We start from the raw sequence: 17,443 nt of genomic DNA on the forward strand, positions 1-17,443 counted from the left end.
TATATTGCTTCTGTATTTAAACACTTCCGGGTTTTTTGTTTGTTTTTGGAACTGGAGATTGAACCCGAGGGTGTTCTATCTCTGAGCTATAACCCCAGGCCTGTTTTACTTTTTTGTTTTAAAACTGAGTCTCGCTAGGTGGCTGAGAGTCTTGATATTTGTTGAAGCTGTCCTCGAACCTGCAACCCTCCTGCCTCAGCCTCCCAAGTACGGGGATTACAGGCAGTCGTCACCACGCCTGGCTAAATGCTATGGTTTTATAACACTGTATTCTCCCCTAGAAGATGGGACATTTGACATAGGGATACATGTATGCCCAGAACAAGTATCTGCCACACGGCAGGTACTTAATAAGTGTTAACTGAACTCAACTAGATTGAAATGTACGAGAAACCTTATAAAGAAAGAAATGAAAAGGCTTGGTGACCAACTGGTGTGGAATAAGAAAAGAGCATCAAGAAAAAAAGCCTTTATGGTTGCATTCCCAAACTAAGATATCTAGGGAGGAGCATACCACAGAATCCGAGAGGGCTATTTCTGTAGGAAATAAGAGGAGCTAAATCAATTCTCGACACCACCCAGATGAGATAAAAACACATGAGCACTTCAACCCCAGGAGGGAGCTGTCTCTCTTCAGCTATGACTACATACAAGCCAAAACTTTTTCCTGGGATCTGTGTCTGGGATTATTATCATAATTTTCCCATCTGATAATGAGTTAGGAAAATTGCAGGCTATTCCCCAAATCCTATCAGTAAAGACGTTTCTCTTTCTTCCTTCTTTTCCCACTGTTAGGGTCCTGCCTCACTTCTACGAGAAGGGCTCCCACAAGTCCCAGGCCAAACAGTGGTTCAACTGAAGAACAGACAGACGGGCATGCACCCAACTTACTCACCCTCCCGCGCCCATACAGACGTTAAATTTCAACAGGATTTGGGATGAGGGTTTACAACCCCTTAGCATTCCCCACCCCCCTTTAAAGACGACTCGACCCTGGAGGAGCATTATTTATATTAAGCCACATCAGTCATTTATACCTTGGTGTGAATGAATGAATGAGCTTATTAGCTTCTTTCCACAGAGGAGGTTTTAATAGTAGGGAAGAAGAAAAGGCCGGGAAGGCATTGGCTCCTTGAGGGGAGTAGGAAATGTGGTACATGCAAAAAAAAGAAGGGCACAGGTTAGTTACTTGTGAGGTGAAGGAGGCAGGTTGAAGTCAGCATCACAGCACACAGCACAGTGAGATACAGAGGTTAGAGGACAGACCCTGAAGCAGGACCCCTAGATGAAGAGCCAGCTCTGCGTCTCCCAAGTGGCCTTCAGCACAAGACTTCAGTTCTCTAAGGGCCAGTTTTCTCATCCATCAATGGTGACAGAGAAGGGCTGTTCTGAAGACTAAATGTGTTAAAAATATTTGGAAAACACTCAGAATAATGTTTTGTACACAGCTTTTATTTTTGTGTGTATAGTGTGGGGAGGACACTGGGGATTAAAGTCAGAGGCCTTCTACCTCTGAGCTATACCTCCAGACCTATTTTATTTTTGATTGGGAAACAGGGTCTCACTAAGTTGCGGAGGGCCTCACTGAGTTGCTGAGTCTGGCCACAAATCTGCGATCCTCCTGTCTCGGCCCCAGTGCTGGGATTGTAGGTGTGCACCACCACGCCTGGCTTTTACGCTAGCCATTTTTAGTATCACTTCACCACTTTTACTAGGTTCTTATTCTGTACCACAAAGGGTACGTTTTTATGCCTCCTTTTTCGCCAATACACCTCCTGTTAAGCCATGCATTTTCTTGCTTATTGGACTCTTTATTTGCATCTTTCTTGCCTCGATGTAAAGACCTATTGCTGGGCAACAGCACTTTCTTCCTTGTGGTCCTGCCGAATTTCATCATTTCTCTACTAATGTTTTTACTTCCTGCAACAGCACACCATTCCACTAGAACCCCTCCTTGGAAGCACCACGCGAGGTAAGACCACACTGACCTGAGGCTGCAGGGCGCCCTGGCCGGTCCCGGCTCCTTCGGGAGCTGCCATGTATTCTCAGCTCTCACTCACTGCTTGTTCAAGGCAAAGAATCTGCTTCATTTTTATGTATTTACTTAAATATTCCCTGTGCTTTTTTCTACTTATCTTCTGTGTATTTCCAAATCATCATTGTAATATGACCTTTCCATAAAGCATGAATTTCCTAATGACCTCCAATAATTCTACTGTACTAAATAACTCTGTTTCATTCCAATCATGCTTATGTTCAGCGTGGGATAACACACGCTAAGATCACTGACAAGCAGGAAGATTCCAGAAGGAAAGTGATCAAATGGAAAGGCAGTCTGAAACTGTATCTTATAAGGAATTGGAGATGAGATGACTAAGGTTAATCTGATATTTTAAGGTTATTTTAACCTTAGAATATTTTAAGGTTCATTACAGGAAAGAATAATATAAAATTTATATTTATATAACTCAACTAGATTGATATAAATATATTTATATCATTATTATAATTTATATAGCTATATCATTATTATAATTTATAAATTATATTTATAAATAATATAAATTTATATTTATATAACTCAACCATAGAATATTTTAAGGTTCATTACAGGAAAGAATAATATAAAATACTACATATGGCTCCAGAGATGAATATTTTAATTTTGGAAAAATATAAGGAAGTGTTTCTTAACAGTTAAATTAGGTGATAAATAAAAATAGAATGAATTTGGAAGAGTGTACAAGAAGACCAGGTAGTTGCTCTTTAAAGTATATTCTAATGGGGATTCATAGATTTAAAAAGGGTTACACAACATCAGTTGTTTTCAACCTTTTGTCTCTCCCATTCTCCCTTAGGGGCTAATTCAAGTGAAGAAAATTGTTTAGTAGAGAAAATAAATAGATGGAAACAAAATTCTTTGAGTCCAGAATGAACTCGTTTATCTACACAGGTTACAGATTTCCTGTAGATATAAAATCTGCATCCTAATAGCTTTTGTTTACTGCCTGTCATATCATAAAGTTTAATAAATAATGAATAGATGCTTACTTTAATTCATTAGTGCTCCGAACTGCCTAGATTTAGTCCCATAACACTGTACTAAAACTATGGAATTTAGCAGAGTGGTGGCACGTGCTTGTAATCCCAGCATTTGGGAGGCTAAGATAGGATCCGGGTTCGCAGACAGCTTCAGCTACTAGTGAGGCCCTTTTAAGTCAGTGAGACCCTGTTTCAAAATAAAGACAAAAAAAATAAGGCTGGGGGTGTAGCTTGGAGGTAGAATGCTTCTGGGTTCCATCCCCAATACTACAAACAAACAAACAAACAAACAAACAAACAACTATGAAATTCACATTCTTCTAAACAGGAAGAGCTCCTATTCTTGAGTTTATGATCCTTATGGATAGACCCATGAACAAAAGCTTTTACTCTAGAGGCAATTTTCTATTATTATCTTTTTATTTTTTGATACTGGGATCAAACTCAGGGACATTTTACTTCCAAGCTATACTTCCACTCTTTCTTATTTATTTATTTATTTATTATTTATTTATTGGTACTGGGGATTGAACCCAGAGGCATTCTACCTCTGAGTTCCACCCTCAGCCCTATTTTATTCTGTATTTTGAAACAGGGTTTCAGTAAGTTCTGGAGGGTCTCATTAAGTAGTTGAAATGGCCGTGAACCTCCTGTCTCGGCCTCCCAAGCACTGGGATAACAAGCGTGCACCACCATGCTGGGCTTACTCCTTTTTATTTTTGAAACAGGGTTTTGCTAAGTGGGTGAGGATCTTGCTCCATCACTGAGGTCAGCCTGTAAGCCTCCTGTCTTAACCTCCCAAATCCTGAGACGACAGGCATGTGCTACTACGACTGGCTGGCAGTTCTCTTAATACTTAACACTTTTCAATGTCTGCCTCCATAAATGAGAAGCAGAGGACCTATTTCACATTTAAAATTATGGCAAATTTAAATAATTTATGAGTATTTTTGTATGTGATTGTAAAGCATGAGTATCTATACAAGAAACTATTAAATCTTTATATTTTTTTGTCCTTATCTACTGAACCAGTATATATTAAGCTTTGTTAGGATATGTGGGGATTATATGACATTACAGTTGTCCTTAAAGAATATGTAAAAATAGAGCCAGGAGTAGTGGTGCATCTTGTAATCCCAGCATTCGGGAGACTGAGACAGGAGGATTGCAGTTTGCGGACAGCCTCAGCTACTTAGTGAGGCCCTCTGCAACTTAGTGAGACCCTGTTTCAAAATAAAGAATTTAAAAAGGGCAGAGGGTATAGCTCAGAGGTAGAATGCCCCTGGGTTCCATCCCCAGACCCGCAAAAAAAAAAAAAAAAAAAAAAAAGAATATGTAAAAATAGGGTTAGGGATGTAGCTCAGTGCTAGAGCACCTGCCTAACATATTTGGGCCCCAGGGTTTAAGCATAGGTATTAAAAAAATAAATTTGTAAAAATGACTATAAATGTTAAATGTGGAATATACAGAATATAATCTTGAGAACACACGGTTTTCTTTGCTCTCTCCCTTTTAACTCCCAGGGCCTAGAAGAGTACCTGGTACACAGTAGGTGCTTAGTAAGTGTCTGCTGAGGAGATCATGTGGGCCCTACTGTTCAGTTCCCTGCATCTCCATGTCCTCTTAAGCTTGGGTGGGTTCAGGACCAGCTCTCCACGGGCTGGAGAGGAAGCATCAAGGTGTCACTGTCAGACCAAGCCATGGGGAAGCTCGTGCGATTCTCCAGCTCCCACACTTGCCGTGGCGAACAAGGATGACCTGCTGCAGACTGCGCAGCGAGCAGCTGGCGAGGACTTCACGGCCAGCCAGAGTGGATGAGGGCTGACTGTCCCTTTCTAGCAACCGGTACCGAGCAAGTGGCATCACCAGGAGATAATTTTAAGCTACTGGAATCTACCAACCTACTGTGATCATAGTTTGAGCATTCTTATACAAATGGTAGGGCCAAGAACTGTTTCAGATTGCTGATTTTTTTTCCCAATTTTTGAACATTTGCATATATATGATAAGTTAACTTGGGGGTGGGACCCAAGTATAAACACAAATTTTTTTTATGTTTCATATATACCTTATATACATAGCTTGAAAGTAACTTTATATAATATCCTTAATTTTGAGCATGAAACAAATTCTGTGTATGCTAAACCATCAGACTTGTGGCATCAGAGGCAGCAATTTAAAAAGTTTTGGTTTTCAGAGTTTTGAATCAGGGACAAATGGTAAGTACTATAAAGTCAGTATGAAAAACAATGGGAATTTTTATTTGGCCCCAAAATGACTTCATAATAATGATGCCAACTTAGCTAAAGCATGAAAAATGTAATATTTCCATGGCTAGTATTCTGTGAAATGTAGAGAATTTATACATAAATGTTTCTTTAACATTCTTGACATAGTTCACTTAAGTGATAACCTGCAAAGACAGCCCTGTGTCGTGTTTTGGGTTACTTTGACCTCTCCACACAAACTTCAAAATATTAAGTAATCCAAGGAAAGTTTGAAAGAAGAGCCCTGACCTAAAGTGGGAGGAGCCAGGGAACCAGAGCAAGGAAATGAGAAGGTGCTGGGGAGAGAGCCGGGAAGGGGGCGCTGCGCCACTGCTGCGCCAGCACTAGCCTCCTCTTCTGCTTGAAGCTAACAAGTAACCTTGAACACAGGAAAATAACCGTAAGTACGCTTCTGAAATCTGCCTACAATGTTAAATGAGATATATTAAATTGTGTTGTTCTACTGATTAATACAATTTCAGAATTACATATAATATAAAGTACTGAAAAAATTAAAAATATGTACTTTGAGTAAGAGTCAACATGCCTACAGAGAATTATAACAATGAATTCCAAGAGATAATAAAATGGAACAGAAACTCAAAAGGTATGCCTTCCTCTCCTGAGACAATTTTACTTCAAGGAGAAGAAAAATCTAAAAGTTACTGTTCCATTTGGGCTAAGAGACAGGAGAAACCAAGGAAGCCTTCTATTCAGTCCCATCCAATGCAAGAATCCTTCTACGATTTGTATAGTAATTGTAATCCGCCTCAATACTCTGGTAAGGAGCTTATGGCTAGACAGCTTACTATATTCACCAGGAAGACTCTAGGTACCCAGCTATTGAGAGTTTTTAAGCTATATTTCTTCAATGTCAGTATTTATCTTGTCTGCCTTAAGTTTAACTGGTTGTGTGGCTTTGAGCAAATTGCTTCACAATCTGAGCCTTAAGTATTTTTCATTTACAAAATGTAGACTCAGTAAGAGCATGCATGTATCTCTAAAATCCTGCTCAGTAATTAGCACTTTGTTTTTGCCTTTTCTGCATCTAGCAAGGACACTAGAAAGCTCTGTGCTGTCTCTGGATTTCCTAGTATTTGCCTCTCACACCCTCCTTCCCGAGGTGTGAACGTGGCTGCGCGCCGTCTCATTGGCCAGACCTTCCTGAGGGGTGAACGTGGCTGCGGGCTATCTCATTGGCCAGACCTTCCTGAGGGGTGAACGTGGCTGCGGGCTATCTCATTGGCCAGACCTTCCTGAGGGGGTGAACGTGGCTGCGGGCTATCTCATTGGCCAGACCTTCCTGAGGGGTGAACGTGGCTGCGCGCCGTCTCATTGGCCAGACCTTCCTGTGGGTGTGAACGTGGCTGCGGGCTATCTCATTGGCCAGACCTTCCTGAGGGGTGAACGTGGCTGCGCGCCGTCTCATTGGCCAGACCTTCCTGAGGGGTGAACGTGGCTGCGCGCCGTCTCATTGGCCAGACCTTCCCACATTCTTTGTCCTTTTGTATTAGTAGTTTTACTCTTATTCAAAATTTATTCAAATGAGCTCCTCCAACCTTTGTCATTAGTTATGTATTTCCTATATAAAATGTTTAATGAAAAGTTTAAAACAACAACACTTTAGAGCATTAAAAGAAGCTGCCTCACCCACCGGGAAATCTGTATTTAACGCTGGGTAGAAAAGCGGGGACCTCATCGTCCAACAGCGCCTCCCCGTCCTTCAGAGCTGTGTGTGTGTGTGTGTGTGTGTGTGTGTGTGTGTGTGTGTGTGTGTGTGTCTGGGGATGGAACCCGGGGGCCTTCTACCTCCGGGCTACACTCCCAGACCTATTTTATATTTTATTTAGAAACAGGGTCTCTTGAGCCAGCTGAGGCTGGCTTCGAACCTGCGCGATCCTCCTGGCTCGGCCTCCCAGGCGCAGGGATGACAAGCGTGCGTCCGGCCTTTAGAGCTTTTCCCCTGCTAATTAGCAGGACTGTTTTGTTGGTTTGGTCCCTACAGAGTCCCCGTGACTCGGGCTGTCCACGGTGGTAGTCTCCGCGGGAGAAGCTGCCCGAGGGAGGACGTTTGGGCTTGGAGAGTTGTAGGAAGCACTCTGGTACTCCTTTTACGTACTCTCCTGGCCACTTCTTTGTTTTGAAAGTTAAAAGAGCAATAGAGAAGATCCCCCCTCTACCACTGCTCGTATGGAACCCATAAATCCTGGCGGGAGTAAGGACATGCAGACTGGAAACTTCCTGCAATAATTTTTTATTTTTTATTTTTGGTGTTACTGGGGTTCCTGGAAACCCTTGTACCTCTGGGCTGCACTCCCAGACCTAGTTTATATTTTATTTGGAAACAGGGTCTCTTAAGCCAGCGCGGCTGGCTTTCAACCTGCGTGATCCTCCTGTCTCCGCCTCCCAAGAATTTTTATTTTAAATGTGCACCTATTAGCTTTTTAATGAGAAAAGATGGGACTAGGATTTAACAATGTGAAAATTTTATAACTTTAAGCGATACAGCTAAATGAGTTATATATGTTACATTACTAAGAAATAGAGCATAGCAGGTAGAAAGAAACTGAAAATCAAACTATTAAGCAAATAAATTCTAAGCACTTAAAACATAGTTTTCATCTCAGAACACTAAGACTATGATTTAAATTGGTAATCACTTGAGCTATCAGGCACTTCTTTTTTTTTTTTTTTTTTATGGTACTGGGGACAGAACCCAGGGGCATTCTGCCTCTGAGCTATACACCCAGGCCTATTTTTATTTTTTTATTTGGAAACAGGATCTCACCGAGCTGCAGAGGGCTCAGTAGCTGAGGCTGTGCTTGAACCGCAACCCTCCTGTTTCAGCCTCTTAAATGCTGGGATTACAAGCGTGTGCCACCACACCCAGCCCTATCCTATTAATGTTAAAATTCTAGCCTCAAAACACATCAGCGAGATCTTGATAGAGCCCACGTTTCTTGATATGATCTGATTCATATTCCATGTCTTTTGCTGATCATTCTACTTCCTTTCTTGGCTGTCTGAACACTTCCTCAAGTTCCCCAAGTTTCCTATACACAGAAATGCACTTATGCCTCTTCTCTAAGCACACACTCATCTTCTATCTACTCTCCACATTCTTTTCCATTACTTTCTCATTTGACTTCTTTTATTTTTCTGCCTATATGGGCTGATACATCAATTAATTATATGGGACATTTTTCTAAACAGCAATCTCCATGCGTCTTTTCCTTGAATACTGACATATCTGGGAAATATTTGATATTAACATTTTCAAATATTTTACATGTACACTAGTTTTGTTCTGATCAACCAATTCTCATAATTCTCCCAATATTTTTTCTAAAGCAAAAGAAATCAACAAAACAAAACCCAGTGCTGCAAGTAATAAGGATCTTCTAAGAAAGCAAGTGTTACGGGCTGAAGATATAGCGCAGTGGAAGAGCTTTGGCTAGCATGTGCCGGGGTTGGATTCCCAGCACAACAACAAAGCAAAGGTTGTTCTCAAAGATACACTTCTACCCTGCCTGATTATGGAGCCATTTAATGTATTTTCTACACATTTGGTGGCATTATTATTATTATTAGTGTGTGTGTGTTAGTTACTGGGGATTGAATTCAAGGGCATTCTACCACGGAGCCTTCTTATTCTTGTTAGTTACCACGCTCTTCCTCGAGCCTCCCAGATACTAGGGCTACAGGTGTGAGCCACCGTACCCGGCTCCACTGTGTACTTTACATCCATCACTTCTAACACGGCACACAAATCTTTGACAGGTACATGATGAGAGTACTCTTCTGCTTATCAATTAACTTTATTCTAATTTTTTTTTATTTTTTATCAGATTTATCTAATAGAACGTAAGTTTCTAAATAGATGATATATTCAGAAACTAGAGACAAAGGATATAATCTTAGATGACAGAATGAGCTATGTGTTGTCCTCTCAATCAAAGAAAACTGCTGTATAATGTCTCCTCGGGTTTCCTCAGCCTTTATATGGCCTGAGTGTACGGAAGCACTGCGTCTGTGAAATTACCTTTGTGTACTACCTGGCAGACAAAGTGGGCACTTCACTGCTAAGGGTCTACCCATCTCTCAAGACTCAGTGCAAGTGGTTCCTCTTTTCAGTCCTTGGTCATGCCAGAGGCAGTCTTATGTCTTTGCATGTTTATGGAGGTCATTGCTTATACTATCCATGTGAAGCATATATACTACTGAATCACTCTGTGTGTGTGTGTGTGTGTGTGCGCGCACATGTGTGTGTGTGTGTGCACGCATGCACGCACGCGTTACTGGAAATTGAATACAAGGACATTCTACCTCCAAGCTATACCCTTACCTCTTTTTTATTTTTTTGTTTTGAAACAGGTTCTTACTAGGCTGCTGAGAATCTCACTAAGTTGCTGAGGCTGACCTCAAACCTGTGATCTTCTGTCTCAGTCTCCCATGTACTGAGATTATAGGTGTGTGACACCATGCCCAGCTTGCACCATGATTATATATATATATATGTGTGTGTGTGTGTGTGTGTGTGTATGTATGTATGTATGTATATGTGTGTGTATGTATATATATATATATATATATATATATATTTATTTATTTATTTATTTTTGAGGTACTGGGGATGGAACCCGGGAGCATTGTGCCACTGTGCCTCCGAGCTACATCCACAGCCCTATTTTTTAGTCTTTTTATTTTTAATTTATTTTTAATTTTTATTTTTTGGTAGTACTGGGGGTGGACTCCAGGGGCCTTCTACATCTGGGCTATACTCCCAGACCTATTTTTATATTTTATTTGGAAACAGGGTCTCACTAAGTTGCTGAGAGCCTCACTAAGTAGCTGAGGCTGGCTTTGGACCCGTGCAATCCTCCTGTCTCAGCCTCCTAAGCATGGGGATTACAAGTGTGAGCCACCACACCCAGCTTCACCATGATTATTTTAATTCATGTGTTATAACTGTTACCTGACTATAGAATCCTAGAAGGCACATTCATTTTTAGAGCCCCTTATAGTAACTTGTGTTTAATATATTTTTATTCAGCTGGCTGGATTATTTTTTAAACATTACTAAATGAAGCTTTCCACATCAAATAAATATGTAACTATTCTAATGTGTAATTTTTTTGGGGGGGGATGAAAAAAATTCTCTAAATGAAGCTGACAAGGAGCTCTGAGTGGTGAGAGCGTGAGACCTTGGGCGCGTGCACTGGACCAAGCTGCCACCTTACCAATGCTGCTAGGCAACAGCGTATATGACATGCCGTAAGGAGTGGTCTTCAGAGTCCTCATGGGAAGGAAAGAGGCAGGGGCTGTTGCTCTGACAAGATGTGGATACTGATTCTGCCAGTGTGGATTTTATTGACTGGAAGCCTCTGAATCTCCCACATTTATGTGCTTCAACAAAATATCTGCAGCTTGGTTTTACTTTACTTTTCATGAAATTCAAGTGGTTCACACCAGAAATTAAGTTTTGTTAACTGATATCTACTTATTTATTGTATATTGATAAGAGTTGTGCTAGTCCTTAAACTTGTTTGTATAATCTCAGCTACCTGTGAGTCTGAGGCAGGAGGATCTCAAATTCAAGCTCAGCCTCAGCAATTTTGAAAGACCTTGTCTCAAAATAAAAAATGAAAAGGACTGGTGATACAGCTCGGGGATAAAGTGCCTGCCTAGCATATGCAAAGCCTGAGTTCAGGCCCTAGTATGCCCCCCAAAAACAAACAAACCTGTTTGTGTAAATCATACTTGCAATTATATGATTCAATTAAATATTATTTAAAAATTAAATTTGGGGTAGGAAATGAGCACTGTTTCTATGAAAACCAAGTTTACCACTTTGGGAAGCTCAATATAAGAGTTGCCAAAAATGCTGTTAATGAGACATCAAAGATTAGAGGGGCATCAAATATTACACAGTCACGTTGCTTCACGAGAATCGAGTTTGAGTCTTCTTTAAAGAAATCAAGGCCTGAAATGTGTACCACGATTATATGTACGGTTCATACAAGAAAGAGGACAAAACTCTAATGAGCAGACTCTACTACATTACAAGAAAGGTGAATGAATGAAAGTACACGCTTAAAAATTTATATGTATCATTTTAGCACTCAAGTCTTTGGTAGTATTTTTTGAATACTGTACCAATTACCAATTAGAATAGATGCTTCTAAATTTCATAAGTATCTTCTTTAAGAAGATCTCAAAGAGGTATCACATAAAACTGGTGCTGTCGACAAGCACATGCGCTCACATAATATAATTTTATGAATGATAAACTAAAACAAAGGTCACAACAGACTGAGAAGAAAGCAGACAAAAATCTAATCCTGATAGCAACTATTCAGTATTATTTTGCTGATGTCTTTCATAAACTAAAAGAATCAACTAAATATCAACTATTTGCCTAAGGAAAAGGAAAAAAATTAAGCCGGGCGTGGTGTCGCAGGCTTGTAATCCCAGCATTTGTGAAGCTGAGACTGGAGGATCGTGGTTTGCGGTCAGCCTCAGCTACTTAGTGAGGCCCTCCGCAGCTCAGTGAGACCCTGTTTCAAAATAAAGAATAAAAAATGGGGCTAAGGATGTAGCTCGGAGGTCGAATGTCTCTGGGTTCCATCCTCAGTACCACAAAAAAAAAAAAAAAGGAAAAAAATTTATCGTATTTTTTTCCTAAAATATATTTGCAAGGAGGAAATTATTTGAACAAAATTTAAAAATTAGATTTATAAAGATCTTAGAAGGCTAATGCCTAAGTATCTAAAATCTGTAAAAAAAAAAACAGGTACTATAATGTAAGCAAAAAGTTAAAAAATTCAAATTGATCAAACAGTTTAAGAAACTGTCTAGAAGGAATAAAACTTTTGGTAAAATTTCTTAGTTTTATAAATTTTGTAAAATTTATAATGAGGCAAAAGTTATTTAACTCTGTTGAGTCTAGATACCACAGTCAGATGATTTAAAAATGAACTGTAAAGATAAACCATCCTAACATATTGGTTTTAGTTTGACGAATTATCTTGCATGCAAAGAAATATGCCAATTTTACCAAATAAAGGATTTCAAATTATTTAGATTAAAATCACAAAAGCATTTAAGACTGATTTGTTATGTGGCATTCTATTTATATTATGCTATGATTAAGGTTTTTAATTCATCTATACTCTAGTTTACCTCTTGTCTAGATTGTAAAGCTGGCAATAACAACAACAAAAACAGATTAAAAAATAGAAAGATTTGCCATAAATTTTCTTGTCATATCTTCTTTTAAACACTTAATATGATAAATATACTTTTTCTCTTATTTGAGTCTTTTGACATCATATAAGAGTATTTTTGGGTTTTTCCTCCAAAAGCTTTAAAATTACAAAAACACTTTAGTTTCTGTTTATTAAGTGTTAAAATATAAGATTCCATAAGTAATAACTGTGTGTGTGCGTGTGCGTGCGCGCCCGTGCGCGTGCGTGTGTGTGCGTGTGTTCGTGTGTGTGTGCGTGTGTGTGTGTTTTAGTTACTGGGGAATGAATCCAGGGGCATTCTATCTTGGATGCACATACTCAGCCCTTTCTATATCTCTTTTGAAGCAGGGCCTCCCTAGATTGCTAAGGGCCTCACTATGTTGCTGAGGCTGTCCTTGAACCTGCGATCCTCTTGTCTCAGCCTCCCAAATACATTATTTTACAGTAGATTACAGGTATGCCACCACTATGTCCAGCAGTAATAACTATTAACATGAATGAATTTGATGAAAGAGCTGGTAAATAATTTCTCAAAGACTAAAATGACACACATTAGTAGTTTTTTCATCTTCCTTTCAAATTTTTATTTTTGTGAGGAAAAAGGAAAATAGAATGCAAAAGTAAATTATTAGGAAAAACACTTCTGATAACTGAATATAAGTAGGTAGGATTGGCTCTCTCTTACTTATAATCACTTATTTTCTGAAATGAAAGATTTCTCCCACAAAATTACAATCTCAAAGAACCTCAAAATCCATATAGAAAAAGTATGATAGTTACTTTTAAATATTCTGTTCATGTGTTGGGAGTTTTCTAATTAGCAAAGCAATAATTTAATAAAATACACTTGACATGCCAGATTTCTTAAAAAGAGAAACTGCCATATTAACACATGTATCCACATTTTACTACTGATCAAGACTTGCTTGAAACAAACTGTGATTACCAATAGAAGGCAAAATGTCCTCAAAGCCTCTTAAAGTTGAAAATAAAACTGAAAGCAAGATATATGTTTGTATAATTACACAAATGTAAATGTGTTTTTAGTATTATGCGCTTAAAAACTATTAAAATAATGAGTGAGGCGCTGCTTGAGTTCTGCCCCTTTTATTGGCTTTCCCTAAACTTTTACTGCTTTTATGTCTGTCCTAATGATAGTATTTCCTTTTCCTTTTTCCAGTGTCTAGAATTCTAAGGTGTTCTAAGAGAAAAATAAGAGATAAGTATAGGAATAGATAAATAATCTTAGAACTATTCTAAATTAGGTTTAGCTTATAAAAATACTATTGAGTTTAATCATACCGACTGTATGTTAGCATTGATATTACACACATAAACACACATTATTTAGGGAATAATTACGAATCGAAGCATCTAACGTTATATGAAAGAAGCACATTTCACCTGGATTAGATGTGGCAATGCTTTCAGTGTAAGGCAAAACCAGATCCCCAGCTTGCACGGAAGCAAATCGTGCCACTGTGGTTTTATCAGCAACCTAAGAGGGAAGGAAACCAAATAAAAACCAGCAAACGAGAGAAAGGTGGAAGACAACACACCCTTTTAATAATCATGCATTCTTTTCTAAATTCCTATTTTGACAAAACATGAAGAAAGTATTCAATGAAATACTTATGACAATAAGTATTATTAATCTGACAGATTTACTCTATCATGAAACATAGTGATAACAAATGCGACATGCATAACAAGAGAATCTAGGTTAATATTATGGGGAGGGATGCTCCTAATCAAGTTTAAAGATAAAAAAAAATTTAAGCTAAAGAAACAAAGCCCTGCTTCTACCCTGAGCGTTTCATCACTTCTACAAAATGAATTCTTAAACCTTATGCTTACTTTTAGCTATAAAAGACTAACCATCACCAGCATGTTCCCAAGTGCAGACTAGATAGATAAGAGCATAAACAAACCAATACATAAAAATCAATTCCATCTGCAGTTCACTGAAGCAGTATTCACTGATGCCACCAAACAGAAGGCGGGAGAACAGTCTCTGACCTCCACCCACGTTGACCCAGTGTGTGCCCTGCTGTGTGAACTGTCTAAACCCTTTATTTCTCCCTATGAATCAAGAGAAGAAGTGGTGGCATCTTTTGAGTGCACAGCGCCATCACGCCCTCTCTACGCACTGTCACTCCGAGATTCTTCTCGTAACATTTGGTTTCTCAACCCAGTACAAAATTTTCAAACTACAGAATTTGAGTTTATATTATTTAAATTTATATGGGTGCTTTATAAGGAGAAAATGCACAGGAATTTTGTTTAAAGATGAGAATTTGTTGTATAAACCCGGGGACATTAGTCTTTATACATTTATAGATGTAAATGAGAACACATTTGAGACAGATACACATGTGAAATCGAATTAAAGATATATTTAAAACATTTCACATTTAAAAATGTTTTTTTGCTCCCACCTTTCATTTTTTTCAGCAGCACCAAGTTTTGATACATCCACACTCTTGCCACCTGTCTTCTTTTTCTTTTCTCTCTTTTTTCTACTAAGCAGTTCATCCTTGTGGAAAGAATTATGGTTATAGGTTATCGCTAACATGTACTCTTCAAATGTTATCAAGACACTTCTGTGAAGGGTAAACACTTTAGAGGAGCATTTATGCAAATGTGTGTAGGATCCAGCATGATTAAGTGAAACCATCACTCTTCACAAGCACTGTTGCCATGGCACCCGGGCCTTAAACACACGGAGTTTGGCACTCAGTCATGCGCCTCTCCACAGCAATCAAAGTTTTGTAAGAAGAAACAGCATTCAACTTACTTTTTCTCACTCATGCAACTTTAATCACGTCACTTCACACCGAATGAGTAAATAGAAGCTAATTCATGAATACTGACAAATATGTTTATCTTTAGAATATAAATAAAGATCCATAGCAGGATAAACTATTTAGTAACATATTAGAACAAGAAAACATTCATTATATAAAGGTTGGTGACAAAAAATTTCGAAAGTCAATCTTACATTAAAAAATAACCATATCTAAAAGGCGATAATTGAGAAAACATGACTATAATTTCTAATTTTCAGCTAGGTATTTGGGCCTTCACAAAGTTTTATAACAAACTCAAGTGTTTTTTTTAAAAAAGGACATTTTCTTATCTCATTGGTTCTTCTTAGAAATAAATCAAACACTATCGAATATGAAACTGTAAGCATAAAAAGATGTTGAAAAATAGGAAATGTTATCACTTAAGAAATAAAATGCCTGAGATTCCATATGAATCGAAGGAGGCCACGTGACTGCTTGCTCACCTACTTACCAGCTGTTTCTCCAGGTAGATGGACCACACCACAGCATAGTGGCCCACAGTGAGAATGATGAACAAGAGCATGGCCAGCTCAGCATTGCTCATTCTTCTCACCCGCCTGTAGTAGAACACAGGCTGTCGCCAATCCGGAAGTCCATTGAGCAGAATATCATCGTACCTACAGCCACAAATATAATGGTTTTTTGTGGGTAGTTTAAAATTAAAACGGAACACTTTATTCATACCTATATTTAAAAAGAGGAAAGGGGGCCAGGCGTGGTGGCGCACGCTTGTAATCCCCGCGCTTGGGAGGCAGAGACAGGAGGATCGCGCAGGTTCGAAGCCAGCTGCATGCGCTGGTTTAGGAGACCCTGTTTCCAAATAAAAAACTGTAAAAACAAATAGGTCTGGGAGTGTAGCCCGGAGGAAGGGCTTCCAGGAACCCCAGTACCACCAAAAAGTAAAAATAATAAAAATAAAAAAATAAAAAGAGGAAAGAGAAAAGAATTTCTCCCAAATAGATAATATTTATAATGTCTAGTGAATCCAAAGCACCTATGTGGCTCCGCTGCAGAGGCCAGGTCTGGCTCTTTCCTGGAAGACCCCTAACTAAAGGAGGTATAAATGGCCACCTGTCTATCACAGCCAGGAGGGACACCTGACACAGACGCAACAAAGGAGGAAAAATCTCAACCGGAAGAAATCAAGATCAAAGTCACGTGTTACCGTGAGTGACATATAAACTGAATCAAGTTCAGGATAAATTAGTCAGTGCTTTCATTTCTACCCTTAGACTATGGTGGTTAAAACATTTAAATACATTTTGTCAACGCTTTCGAATGAAGTAAAAACCCGTGAAATGAACACCTTCTGATTTTTGTATTGCTCATATTCCTTTAGAAAACACACAAAAGCCCCCAGATCAGAGAGGGACATGGAAATAACTATTACAGCAAATTAACAAAATGTTTCTGTGTAGAGACGTAAGTGGCAGCTTCCTCAATTTTACATCTTGCTGGAAAAGAAAAACTTTAATAAAGTAAAAAATATTTCCTTGTAATGCGTTTAAAATCATCCTCGTTGCTACTATCAGTTTTAAAAAGATGCTTTAAAATACAATTTCAGCTGAATTTAAATTTACCTGTCAGACAGTTACTAAAGCAAATATTTTAAGGTTAAAAATTAGGAGCAGCATCTCTGATTGCGAAACTCAAAATGTTCACACACAAACACTGTAAATACAACACACACAACCTGTTAATCTAACACAACCCATTAAATATTCTAATCACACCATTTCCAGAACTAAACCTGCACTGAAAGGCCTAATTTGGTGCAACACACTGACCAAAATATTTTAATTAAAAATATTCTGAGTTAGTCGCAGGCCTAATTACAGGAATAGAAATAGGGCCTATATTGTCAGGCAGGTCAGCAGAACTCAGTAGAAGGTTTTTCTCAAGTAAATTGACCGACCTAGGAATAATAGCGCAGCTGCTAAACTGCCAGTCTTGACATGTAAATCAATTTAAATGCAACAACTGCAGTAGCTACTTTGATAGTTATTAAATTGATACCTTGGAGATATACTAAAAAAAA

At 38.7% G+C, this 17,443-nt stretch overlaps 1 protein-coding gene across 1 annotated transcript in view; it reads right to left on the minus strand.

Annotated features, from left to right (window-relative positions):
• DNAJC1 (DnaJ heat shock protein family (Hsp40) member C1) overlaps positions 1-17,443 on the minus strand; it is a gene marked incomplete at both ends in the record, with an annotated part of 122,584 nt that overhangs the window by 41,622 nt on the left and 63,519 nt on the right. The window contains 3 exons of the mRNA XM_080717083.1: positions 13,961-14,054; positions 14,995-15,092; positions 15,857-16,022. Coding sequence (XP_080573209.1) covers positions 13,961-14,054; positions 14,995-15,092; positions 15,857-16,022 — 358 coding nt within the window. The remainder of the gene's footprint in view (positions 1-13,960; positions 14,055-14,994; positions 15,093-15,856; positions 16,023-17,443) is intronic.

This window comes from Muscardinus avellanarius (assembly GCF_963383645.1).
Source record: "Muscardinus avellanarius genome assembly, chromosome: 20".
NCBI classification, from domain to species: domain Eukaryota; kingdom Metazoa; phylum Chordata; class Mammalia; order Rodentia; family Gliridae; genus Muscardinus; species Muscardinus avellanarius.